The sequence below is a fragment of the Chiroxiphia lanceolata genome, chromosome 7, assembly GCF_009829145.1.
Source record: "Chiroxiphia lanceolata isolate bChiLan1 chromosome 7, bChiLan1.pri, whole genome shotgun sequence".
NCBI lineage: Eukaryota > Metazoa > Chordata > Aves > Passeriformes > Pipridae > Chiroxiphia > Chiroxiphia lanceolata.
In genome coordinates this window covers 33,323,981-33,337,034 of record NC_045643.1, presented here as the reverse complement: position 1 = coordinate 33,337,034, position 13,054 = coordinate 33,323,981, and the positions used below count along the sequence as shown (strand labels likewise).

The 13,054-nt window shown below is 42.6% G+C and overlaps 1 protein-coding gene and 1 long non-coding RNA gene across 14 annotated transcripts in view; one reads left to right on the top strand and one right to left on the bottom strand.

The window, feature by feature from the left end:
• Positions 1-100: 100 nt before the first annotated feature.
• On the top strand, positions 101-4,960 carry LOC116789432. Its single transcript, XR_004358029.1, has 2 exons — positions 101-1,939; positions 4,187-4,960. It is a non-coding gene; the product is annotated as an uncharacterized LOC116789432 (long non-coding RNA).
• Positions 4,961-5,358: 398 nt separating this feature from the next.
• R3HDM1 (R3H domain containing 1) overlaps positions 5,359-13,054 on the bottom strand; it is a 76,527-nt gene continuing 68,831 nt past the window's right edge. For 10 of the 13 annotated variants that reach the window (XM_032693257.1, XM_032693250.1, XM_032693254.1 and 7 more), the window contains 5 exons: positions 10,271-10,440; positions 9,916-10,066; positions 8,603-8,682; positions 7,748-7,832; positions 5,359-6,768 (listed from right to left, as the gene is read on the bottom strand). In XM_032693257.1, the coding sequence (XP_032549148.1) occupies positions 6,416-6,768; positions 7,748-7,832; positions 8,603-8,682; positions 9,916-10,066; positions 10,271-10,440 (839 nt within the window). In that variant the 3' untranslated portion in view covers positions 5,359-6,415. The remainder of the gene's footprint in view (positions 6,769-7,747; positions 7,833-8,602; positions 8,683-9,915; positions 10,067-10,270; positions 10,441-13,054) is intronic. The other 3 variants (XM_032693251.1, XM_032693256.1, XM_032693260.1) reach the window with 2 other exon arrangements.

The window sequence follows — 13,054 nt, the reverse complement described above, 5'->3', positions numbered from 1 at the left end:
CATGCCCAACGGCCCCCGCGCGCCTGCGCTCGCGCCCCGGCGAGGCGCCTCCTGATTGGCGGCCGCTCCCCTCCCTCACACCGCCCTCGGGCCGCCGCCATCTTGGAGGTGCGGCAGGGGCGGTGCGTCCTTCGGTGAGGGTGAGGGGGAGTACTCTGAGGAGCCGCGGAGGGAGCTGCGGGGGGCTTAGCCTGGAGAAAAGGAGGCTCAGGACTGACCATGTCCCTCTCTACAACCACCTGAAAGGAGGGTATAGCTAGGCGGGGGTCGAGCTCTTCTACCAGGCAGCAAGCGACAGGATGAGAGGACACAGTCTTAAGCTGTGCCAGGGGAGGATTAGGTTGGACATCGGGAGTAATTTCTTCACAGAAAGGGCGATTAAACATTGGAATACTGTGACCCGTTCTGGGCTCCTCAGTACTAGGACAAGGATATACTGGAGAGGGTCCAGCAGAGGCCGCAAAGATGATGAGAGGTCTGGAGCATCTCTCTGATGAGGAGAGACTGAGGGAGTTGGGGCCGCTTACTCTGGAGAAGGCTGAGAGGGGATCTCATTGATGAATAAAAGTGTCTTAAAGACAGGTGCCAAGACAGTGCTGCCCAGCAACAGGACGAGGAGCAATGGCCATAAACTAAAACACAAGAAGTTTCACCTCAACATGAGGAAGAACTTTACATTGAGGGTGGCAGAGCCCTGGAACAGCTGCCCAGGGAGGGCGTGGAGTCTCCCTCTCTGGAGACATTCCAGACCCACCTGGACGCGTTCCTGTGTCCCCTGCTCCAGGTGACCCTGCCTTGGCAGGGGCTTGGACTGGGTGATCTCCAGAGGTCCCTTCCAACCCTGTACAAGCCGTGACTGTGTGGGGCAGTGCTGGAGAAAGGGGCACACACACCCCACGTGCCCTTCATGCCCCCTGGGGCTGCGAGGGCAGGATGGACACGGCCAAACCCCCAGTGCCCGCCCTGGGGACAGCAAAGGTGTGACTGAGGGGGAAAGCAGTGGGGAAAATTACAGAAATCAGTGCTAAATGGGACAAAAATAGAGTGAGGTGTGCACAGATCCTCCATGAGAGGCAGGAGGTGAGGGCAGGACATCCTCCCTGCTCCCAGGCTGTGTGAGGGGCTGGGACAGCACATCCCGCAAAGCAGCCACGCTCCTTGATGGACATCTCACAGTAATGAGGACAGGACAGTTCATTTCAAGTGCTCTGGTAATAACATTTTGGACAAAATGGTCCCCCCAAGCATTTCTGAAACACCATTAGGACTGGGACTGTGTAACTGGGCAACTTGCTGAGGCAGATACTGTCAAACATTGGAAGGCCAAAAAACACGGAGTCTCTCAGCCTGGAAAGCCTTTCACTGTTGTACTTTGTGTAACCTGGAGCTTAATTAGAGAAGTCACTGGATAATGACAACTAGAAAAACCCTACAAACCAACAGTGAAAAAAAATGCAAGTCAGTGTTGACAACAGTATACAAAAGCTGTTTTACCTCTCTCAAGATGCAGCATGTGGAAAATGTGTCAGTAATCCTGCTCACTGGGTAAGCCTTGCACACACACGTTGTGCTTCTGCAGGGTTTTAAAGGAGTAACCATCAGAACATCGTTCTGAGTGGTTTTTTTGTTATTGTGTTTTTTATTATTATTTTGTTGGGGTTTTTTTAATTTTCTTTCTTCATGGTACAAAACATTTGAGGGCAATGCCAGAGGTTGGATGATATTAAGCTAGATATTTTTGGGGGTGGATGAGCCAAGAGACATCTCTGTTACACGTGCATGGAGAGGAGGAGTAATGCTGTAAGGTGTGTTGGTATCTTAACTCTGTGAGGAATTTGGATGTGTTGCACTAATTCTCGTGGCTTTTCCAACAGCTGCAGTTTGCATTTACTGCATCTCATTGGAAATCCTAAGTTGGAAGCCAAGTTCCATGGGAAGGGTGAGTGAAGTGTTGAGCACTGTATGTTTTGGGAATTCTCTTGCAAACATGATTTTCAAAATTTTTGCCACCACTTGAAGCAAGGAAGAAATTATGTTTAAACGTGAAAGAAGGGCTTACTAATGACTGGAGAGGTAACTTTTTGTGAAGGTGTGCAATCTTTTACATCCTCAGGGACCATTTATATTACACTCTCAGATAATTACAATTTTAAAAATACAACTCTCTAACTGTAGAGTCACTGATTGCTGCTGTTGGATGTGCCTTTGCTGCTGTAATTAATCTGAGAGCCCTTACTGCCAGTGTCCCTGGAAAACAGCAGAGGTCTGCAATTTGTAGGCCCAGGAAAAGGAACGGGTAACAAGTAGAAAGTTTTACTGAGAACTCAGAAAAAATAATTTGGCAGCTGCAGCATTACCTGGGATTCAGTTCCTTTGGGGGTGTCTGTGTGTTTTCAGCCATTGGTATGGGATACAATGCAAGACAGTAATTTGCATTCTAAGAGAATAATTTTTTCTCCCCCAAACAGCACAGATCCATTCGCATTAAAAAGGAAATATTTTTATTAGTGAATTCCTTTTTTAAATTGTCCTGCTGCTTCACCCTGAATCAATGGTTCATTAACAAATCAAAGTATCAGTTCAGGCCAAGTAAGAAGGCAACAAATTTGAGTAGCCATGGATTCAAGGTCTGGTGTAGTTCCCAGACTGTGTAAATCAATGTGCCAGGCTATGAGAGCACTTAGTAGTGATGTTTCATAGAGTAACTGTTTGGAAACTGAGAGAAGGGCAATGCTAATTAACCCTACAACAAGGGAAACAGTTAGGTATTAGAAAGCAGCAGAATGCCAGTGTCTCCCCTGAAGTTCAAACAGAGGCCTCTGTAATTCAACCTTCATGAAGACTGAGCTGTAGAAACATTGAAGGGATTGAAATGAGTCCTTTCATAGTTAGAAATATATAAAAATTCCAGCTACAGTAATTTGGTCAGTTTTCTCTAAAGCTTCATCTTAACATTCTTTGCCTCAGGGCTCAATACAAGAACTTAAAGCCTGCACCAAGTTTCTATGGAAAAAATACATCATGGAGCTAAAGAAGTATTTAGAAAAGAAACTGGTTGTAATTTTGACTCCCTTTTGGTTGCAGGCTGAGGAGATTCTCGGGTGTGACGTTCTGATCTACCCAAATCCAGCATCAGGTCCATGTGCTTTGAGGAGCCTGCAGAGCGTGGGACTTACATTTATTTTCCTAATTGTGAATGATCTTTTTGACTGTAATAGCACAAATGACATTGAATGTTCACAGTCCAGGATGCATTTTACAATATAATGTGTTAATTAAAAATTAAAATCAAGAAACAGTAGCCTTTGGTGGATGAGGTAAAAGCTGTATTTGTTGATCTTTTCTGCTTAGTCAACTGATTTCCCTTAGTTTTAAAAGTTATGACACGTTCCCAGTAAAATGAAAATACTGTATTGCTGCAATGCAAGTCCCCACTTAATTTCTTTTGCCACTATTTGCTTTAAAAATGGCTTTGATGTTAAATGACAGGCAGCTCAAATACACCACAGCACCAGAGGAGTTGTTGGGAACACTTGGGAATGTGTTTTACATATGATAAATCCATGCCATAAAGTGCTTTTATTTGCTTTCTAGACCATGATCCAAATCTATGGAACAAATGTAGTTCCAGAGGTTTTGCACATAGTCCTGACCTAGGCTTGTGTGGCTTAAGAGACCAGAAGGGGCACAAGTGTAAAAGCCAGGAAGGTACAAACATCCTGTTCACTTACTAGAGACAGCACGAAATAGCACAAAATCAGGAATAAACAAGACTGTAAAGTGGGAATATGTGAATTCTGTGCCCCCTGCACAGAATTATGTGAATTCTGTGCCCCCTGCACACAGCAGAAGCCCCTGACACTTCTGTTAATTGTATGTATGTGGCTTGTAGAGCACAGCCAGATCAAACTCCAAAAAAGTAACTGTCCCTGTGTAACACAGGGGAAAACACAGAAGGGTGAGCAGCTCGTAGGAATTGGAAGGGATCACGTTCTGCATTAGAGTGGCTTATTAAATGCTTTAAGTTTTTCTTCTAAGGCAATTTGCATTCAAGTTTACAACTTACTTGATAAAAATGAAGTATTTCCCGGGCCTTGTTCCTAATCAGTGTATCCCTCCCCTCCCACTGTTTGGATTGCGTTTCCATGCTTCCCTTGCATTTCCTTTTCTTCTCTGGTTGTTATAGGGAAGGTTTATGCAATGAAGTCAAGCAACATTCAGAAACAGTCCCATTTGATGCAAGATATAGTTCTTGGGCTGTTGAGAATAGATGGGAGCTCTCACAGCCACTGACTACCCTTCTACAGCTAGGAAAAATCTTGTGGAATGTGCTAACTACGGGAGAAGCTGCCTTCCTGGGCTGGGTCACCTGTCACTGCAGACCTGTAACCTGTGAGCTACTTTTACAGGATTAAAACAATCTGAAACTGGCCCTGGCAATCAGCAAGAGGGAGTTACAGAATGTGGGCGTTAGTCATGTTCCCTCTGCTGTTCAGAGGAGCAGGAAAACTGCACAACCTGGGGCTCTTCCCATCTTTGGCTTTGGGTGCAGTGAACTACAGCAGTCCAGCAGGAAGAAACAACACCCTCAGCAGCACAGGAACTCAAATGCCAAGTCCCATCCTTTTAGGAAAGCAGCCAGGGCTGAGCAGATTCACCTTTTGGCCAGGGGCTTGAAGCTCAACAATTCCCCCTCCTTTTAGGGGAGTATTGAGTGTAATTTACCTTTAGTCACGTCAGTACCTGTTATTCCAGCATTTCCCAGAATAAAGTCTCATAAACCCAGTTTGTGAGGCTGCATCATTCCCAGACAGGTCAGATTTCTTAGCTTTCTTCCAAGTACTTCACCACATGAAGGACTCAAGAGTTGAACATGCAGAGAACTGTCCTTGCCCCTTCACGATTGGTTGCTCTGGGATAGATTTTTTTTGTATAAAAGGTGAAAATTAACGCACCTTAATTTTTTTACTTTTGCTCTATAAAATGTTTTTAAACACAACGTTTACCTTGAGTCTCCACTTTCAGAAGTTACAAATGCACCTTTTTTACAAAGCAATAGCCTTAGGAAGGGAACAGGTAGTTATAGCAGCAAACCAGTGCCTGAGCTAAAAATAAAACCAGGAGCAGTCCCTTAGGGCATCTGAATAATTTCTCTTTTTTACTTATGTAGGGAAACATTTAAAAGTGACGGAGGGCAGGATAACATAGACTCAAGAGGAGGAACAGCAACAGTGGTTCTTTAAAAGGTTCTAGTATTTTTAAGTTCTTTTCTCACATTTCAGGGGATCCTAAGCATTGATGTGAGTTCATCCAGGTTTCAGAAGACTCCCAGAAGTTTAAACAAGTGCACTGGGAAGGTTTGTGTTTGTAAACATTTATTCTCTTGAACTGAAAAAGGCTTGCATCAGCACACATTGTACAGACTTGCAAATTACACAGACTGAAAAAAGGTTTGTTTCATTTATGTGCAATGAATCTTTAATGTCCAGTGAGCATCTGCAAATGATGAAAACTTAAACCATTAAAAAGGTTTCCAGCACTTATCAAACACAATTATCTTAGCGTGAAAAGGAAGAGAGAGAGAGCCATACTGGTGGGGACACAATTAAAGTGCAAACATTTTGTCACTTGTGAAGATACATTTTAGTTTCTTCACACTTTCGCTAAAAAGAAATATTAAAATGTGATTCAGTGAACATTCTTTGTAACCCATTTATATTCCCCTTTAAATAATTATTAAACTTGCTGGATCAGAAGCAAATCCTTCGAGGGTACAACCTTGTAATTTCTTTTGACATTGTTTGAGTGAATTGCAAAGGAAAATGACCTAAGGAGTTAGTTACTAAAATGATTTTTTTTTCCTTAAAAAAAAACTCAAAGAAAAAGAAAAAAGGAAACCACAAGGGACAAAGAACAGGTTAACTTGAAGATTTGGGGTAGTTTGCTAGAAAATGAATGTAATTCCTTGAAAATGGTTCTCTTTTCCCCTCCACCAATCCTCAGGTTCCTGCCTTGGAATGGACAGCTGTGTGCTGGCTGTGAAAAGGGATTATAAAATACAAATCTGCATATGGATTTTTATGAACATCTGCTGTACAATAGAACTTTGGATCTGATACAAGATTTCAAAAATATAAAACAAAACTACTATAAAAGTAGGGGGCATTTCCACAGCATTCCTCATGGAAAACTGCCTGTCGCCAAGGTGATTCCTTGCTATTGTCTGGGATTAACTCTGGAACTTTTCTTCTTCATCTTGCTGGATTCACCGGGTTATTTATTCTTCAATGGCAAATGTCGTATGACAAGACATCCCAGGAGTCTCCATGCAGAGAACAGAAACCCCGTGACATCAAACCAACCCAGGAGGGGGGAACATGGAAGTAGTAAAGGCTGAGTGTCCGTGGTGGAACTGCTACTGAGAACTGGCCCTCTCCAGGCCGTGGAGGTCGTAGTGCTTCTTGCTGGTTCTCAGCCTGAACTTGCCCACTGAGGTACTGCTTTGCTTCTTCAGCGCGTTCTGCGCCGCCGACATGGTGGGGAAGGCGGCCAGGACCGTGTAGGTGGAGGCCAAGTCACTGGGCTTGGATGGCTCCGTGCTCCCGTTCCCGTCCCCGCCGGAGCGGCGCTGCTGCGAGCGCAGGCACTGCGCGTCCCGCACCCACCGGATCTTCGCTCCCACTTTGAACAGTTCTCCAAAGAGCTTCTCTGCCTCCAGCCGGGTGATGCCCTCTGGCAGCTCAGTAATTTCTAGGACTTTTCCCACAGCTGAAAGGAGAAAAGCAAATGAATCTGAGTTGGTCGTTGTACTTAATGAGACAACACACACAGTGGGAAATGAGATATTTCATATTTGTGTCTCCACTTGGCTGATACCACATGCACAGGCTTCCCACTCCTGATATTCCAGAGAGCCTTTTGCTTTCACACTTAGCACTGCTTACAAATACAAGTGCACAAATAGAAGCTGAGAATACAAAGGGGGTCCTCAGAACAGAGAGGGAAAGATAATAAAATCATCACCAACTCATTTTACAGCAGGTTTCAGAACTCACTAGAGCATCTCGCTGGCTTTGCCTGGTAACCCTTCACACATCACCATGCCAGAGAAACTAGTCTGTCTTCTCTCAAAAAAATCCTCTCCAGTAAATTGCAGAATGTTACAGAGAAATCATTTTTTACTAACCAAGAGTTGATGGGAGGTAACACCTCCAGCAAAAATTCTTTGCAGTAAAGGTATGAAGATGCTGCCAGGTTTTATTTGGATGTGTCTTTACCAACTCCAAGGAGCTAATCTGTAGATCTCCTACCATGTCCCCCAAATCCATGGGATTATTTATATTAGAAGGGGGAAAATTAAAAAAGAAATAGCACAAATAATTTGTGGTTTACATCTGATTTCAGTTCTTATGCCAGTAAAAGGAAGCAGAGGTACCTATAATTAATATTTAATGTAACAATACAATAGAACTTACATCCAGTAAACTGACAAACTTGCTTTTCCTTTTAGCACTCCCCAATCCTGAACTTCTCTGGTCTTTTCTTCAGCCTTCAAAACTACACTTTTCTCATTTAATCTCCCTTTCCCCCTCTCTTCAGATCATGTCTTCCTCTCCATCCTTACATTTCCAGTGTTTGCCATGTCCATTTCTGTCCAATTTTTCTCTCCTGTGCTTTTCTTGTACCTTCCCAGCCCATGACCACAATTCATTTTTCTGCAGGACTGTGTCAGTCAGCAGTTCTGTACCTGGTTCTCCTGCCCCAAGATCTGTTGAAGCAGCCTTCTTTGCTGGTTTCTTTCCCCTGTTCCCATGTCTGTTCCCAGGTTGACACTGGAAAGATTGACACAAACCATGTTCTTTAGTGACAATGCATCAGTATCTTAAAATTTCTAGTCAGCTCAGGGAAAAGCAGTGCCAAGAATGTATGGAAAATGACCTGCACTACCATGGTACAGAAAAGATTTTCATGTCCAATTTTAGTTTTGTAATCCTGCAGTTGGGCACATTCAATCCTTGGCTTCAGAAGAAAGGGATGGGATAAAAAAATCCCTTTAAATCTTCTGTGAAGAAGAACCCCTGCCCCAGCCACCACATCCTGAGCTGACATTGGGTAGAACTGAGCAAGGCAGAGGCAGGGGGGTTGTGTGTCTTAAAAAATCAAATAAATGGCAAGACTTTTCAACTTTGCTAACACTAATATTTTGGGTTTGTTCTTATAAGAAACAAACCCACTCTTTGTTTAGAAGTGCCCACATGTATTTTTTTATTATATTTTAAATTGTTATTTGAATAAAAGAGAATCCTTTTAGTAAAGGGTCCTTTAGATTTTTGGAATTAGCCAGTGAATTGCTTAACATCAAAAAAACCCGTAATCTACACTGTGCCTAAAAGCCAAACTTCAGACAAATGTTTCCACTTTTTTTTTAATACAACGAACAAGAACAATGGGAAGTATTGACACAGAATAAAAAATGATTGGAAAGCAAGCACCTTCCACTCAGTTGCTTTGCTAGTGCAATAACACATTGCCCTGTTCAGGGTGGTTATAATGGTTGTCCTAAATTTTTTCATTGTTGGCAGGAGATTGTTCTCTTTAATACCTGTTGGCTTGTTACTTGTCCTCGTAATAAAGATGGATTGTATTGCAGGGGTTGGCCAAGCAATGGGTATCTGGCATCTCCTTAAAGAGAAAGGTAATTAGAAGGGTTTTTCTGTTATATATGAAATCTTCCTCCAAGTTCCTCTTATGATGTTTGTGTTACACAGAAGAGAAAGCAGAGTAACTGTGCACAAAGTTGTGTTTGGCTGGGCTCACAAACCCACACCTGGCACAAATCAGTGTCAGTCAGTCACAGACTAGTCCCAAGATGAAAAGGTACAAGCTTTCTAGTATTTAAGGATTACACTGAAAGTTTTGCTTCATTGCAGTCTTATCTAAATCCTCCCATTTCAAAACGAGCTTAGTAAGTCCAAAGCTCCCCTCAGCATGCTAATTTAGTAATTTTTGTGGTTATATGCCTGATTAGAGCCAAGTACATTTTCACATTCCTATTTGTTGCAAGGCTCCACAAAGACAATGCAATAGGAGTTTTTAGTAATCCCAGCAGATTAAGGAGCTGAGAGGTGTGCTTGGAACAGGCCTCTTGGAATTTCTACATCTGAATACAAAGCAATCACATAAAGATTATGCAGCAGATAAGACAAAGACAGACAAGAAAACAAGGGTTTCTTTATCAGGGAGGAAGACACACAGAATTTTCTTTAACTTTTGTTTTAAAGTAAATCTTTGTGTAAAACAGACCCATTAATTTTGAGTTTGGGAAGTTTTTGCTCATGACAAAGGGGTTTTTTACCATTTGTTTTTTAAACATTAGCAACTATCCCATGTCAGTGGGATGTTTTCTGTTTTTCTGTTAACATGGCAGCCGAGGACTGAAGTTCTTCTACAAGGAATTGTTTCTGTCTTTGGGTGGTAATGTTTGAAATACTAACAGAAGCAGCAACAGTACTAGAGTCTCTGGAGGCTCTGATCCCATCCTGTTGTTCTACAGAGCAATGAAGAATGAATGCTTGCTTAGGCAGTGGTTTGATCTCAGCTCGTGATTTATGGTTAAAACTTGAAGCTGAATTCTAGCAAACATTTTATTAACATTTTCAATGCTGAAATGGGGAATTTCACAGTATGTGAAAGCCAGTGTGTTACAGAAGCTCTCCCACTAGCAAGGAGATCAAACGCCTTTGAGAATATGGGGGACGGTGTCAGTGAAGTTTTCCGTGATGCCTGAGTGAGTAATTTTGGCAATCCTGCTTCAATAGCAATACTGCTGAAGAGAGCAGAAAATCCCCATATAACTTGTATTTTAAAACATTCAGATAGAAAACACAGACAGATTGCAGTTGACTGAAAATATACCTTGTGCAGGGACAAAAGGTCTAGAAAACTGGGACACAATAGAAAGAGGTGTTAAGGTGGGACGGATGTTCTTCATGTTCGACAGCTGAGCTGGTGCTGGTGACTGCGCCGGTGAGGTGACAGGACTACCTAGTTGAGGACTGTGCTGCAACTGGAACAAACACCACATTAGTGTTCTAAAAAGTACCTACTTGAACAAGCTAAACAGCACCTACAGCCTTCAAAGGCTGAAGCGAAGTTAAAACAGGTTTACTTTATTATTAAATGTATTCTGAGCAGATTTTAATTCTCCAAAAAGAGCTTTTGAAGAACCATGCAAAGGTGCAGTTCATGCAGATCGGGCACCAGCTCCCACCTGAGCAGCACCGTCTAAAGTGCTGAGTTCTGTGGCCTTGTGCCCCCGGGGATGGTCACAGTAGTACTTGCTGTGTTTCCTCTGCGGAGGGGACGGGTTCCGGGGCTGGGCATTGCTGGGGATGTTGAGCTGCATCATCACCACCCCCCCGCCTGGAGGGGGTGCTACTGCTGCAAGACAGGGAGCCAGAGGGTGCAGTTACTCATCACACATCCCACAGCAGGCAGGAATTCACAAAACTGGGGAGTAACATCAGGAATGTTTGGCTAAAAAAGCTGCTCAGTCCCAGAAAACTAGAGCAGTATCTCCTCTACAATTATATTTCCGCTATTGGACACATCTGCAATAGTAACTTAGAGAGGGCTTCCCAGAACAAGAAGAGAGTGGAGCCACAAACTCATTGCTGAGAATATTTTAGAAAGCAATCACTCCATTCAATTGTAGTTGGAAGTATTCACCATTCACTGCAGTTTCTGTCAGAGCAAGGTATTGCAGGATGTGATATTATGCAAAACCAAGCTTCATTTAAAATTAGAAGTTTCCTGGTTAGTTTTACATGATGCACAGCAATGCAGACTCCAAATGGTTTCTCTGCTAGGATGGCATCTGTCAGAAAGATCTGGGATCAACCTTTAGCCTGGGCTCTCAGCAAGCTTACCCACCCTTACAAGTCCTCTATAGGAACACTCTCCTGGGCAGATGCTGCAAATGGATCCCACATCCTGCACCACTCGGGTACTGTGGGAGCTACAACAATGGTGGAGTCAGGGGAGAACACCTGAACATCCAACACTGTTCCATGAGGTTTCCCACCAGGAACTGTGACAAAAGCCTGCCCAAGAGAGAAACCATCTTCCCCCTCTGGCCTGGCTGTGCCCCAGGTAATTCATAGAATGTTCCTTTTACTTGTAAATGGTTGTTTGCAGTTTCCTTCTCTGCTCTCCCCACTGCTCACAGCATTTCTCAGAAACAACGGTTAAAACACAGGGTTTAACCATCATTTAATCACCCATCTTTAAAGCAGGAGTCTGCAATCTTCTCAGTGTAACACCACTGTCACCTCATCAGTTAGAACAGCCAGATACAGATGATAAAATGCATTCAGCTGGCAATTTTTAAAATGGCCTATTGTTTTCACTACCCCTGGGCTCCACAAAAACAGACTTCTTCAAAAACCAAACCAAACAATGTAGAATAATGAACTCATAACATTAAAACTGCACCAGCTTTTGTAAATTGTATTCAGAAATATTTATTAAATTGGTAAATGAACTATTAGTGTTTTCACATCTATACTTTCTCTTTAAAGGCCAGAAGTTCTACCCACATGTTACAGATTGCAATGGAAGCACCAGATACTTGGCCACCTTTAGCAGAGGATATAAATTTAGAAGTCCCTGCAAGAGTGAGTGCATTGTGAGTATTTCTATTTTGTTGCACAGCAGAATAAAATACAGCTCTGTTTATGACTACTACATAATCAGAATAATATATAACAACAGTTCCCAAATGGCAAAGCCACAGACTTATGTAGTCCCTATACATAAACCTGAGATGTACCAAACAACCTATATACACACACTACATTTAACACACAAAAATGGGACTAATTTTAATATTCTATGCATATATTTATAAATACTACAAATGATAGTTATTTCCATCTTACTGGTTTATAGTATAGTATTTTATTCTGGAGCACTCCAGCACACTCTTTTGATTTTGTTCTGTGAGAATGGAACACCCCACAAAAATGCTCCTGTCTTTTGAAACCTTTTCCATTTCTAAAGCACCATTTCTAAAAATGTGTCACAATCTGAAATGCAATTTAAACTGCAAAAGAAAACTTCGTGTATCCAGAAAATCTTGTTCTTTCTACTGCTTGTAGTTCCACAGCCTTTCAGTAAGTGGAAATAAATGGAATTTTTTTCCTAAACAGGCATCCTGACAACATGAAGTGTCCTACAACAAATAAGTCAGTTTGTAGGTGCTTTATCACCCATCAAATCCCACGGGAAGGGAAACCCAGAAGAAATCCTTCAAAGCCTTGCCAGATTTACAGCCTGGTCCTCTGTAACACGACTCTGCTCCTTGTCTGTACCCTCCTCAGTGTCCCTCCCTCAGTGGCCTTGATTCAGCACCTCAATGTCACTGAAAAGCATGTTTTTCTTTATTCTCTCAGAATTTATTCTCCCTCCCTCATAGAGGGCTTCCCCTTTCCTCAAACTTCTTTATATCACAGTTTAGCAGGTCTGAACCAGGCCATCAAAACTGCGCAAAACCTGCACTTCCAGGATAGATTAGGAGGGCTGAAAAAAACAAACTAGTGCAAGGCCCAGTTTGGATATTCTGAAATTATAACATTCCAGAATTAAAGCCAAACAAACCTGAAGCAAAATGGAAACAAAATCGAAGCTGCCCATGAACTGTATAATACACTGCTAATCCAGCTATCTTGCCACTTAACCGCATGTTATCTATTTACTCATAGACAGATTCTAAAAATATCTTAAAAGATAAAGTTTGTAAGACACACCACATCTGTAGCAGAATCTGGGTGACTGACCTAGGGTGGTTTCATCTATTGCTTGCTTGCAAAATACTGACATAGCACTATTTGAGATTATCTCTTTTTTACCAAGCCAGTAATGTATCAAATTCCCTCCCGGCAAGATAAAGACAGTGCCACTGTGATCACAGGATTGTTCTAGAATCTCTTGTCTGGAGGCTCAGACTAACCCTAGTGCTCTTACCTCCCTGACCAGTTCATCAACGTTATGCTTG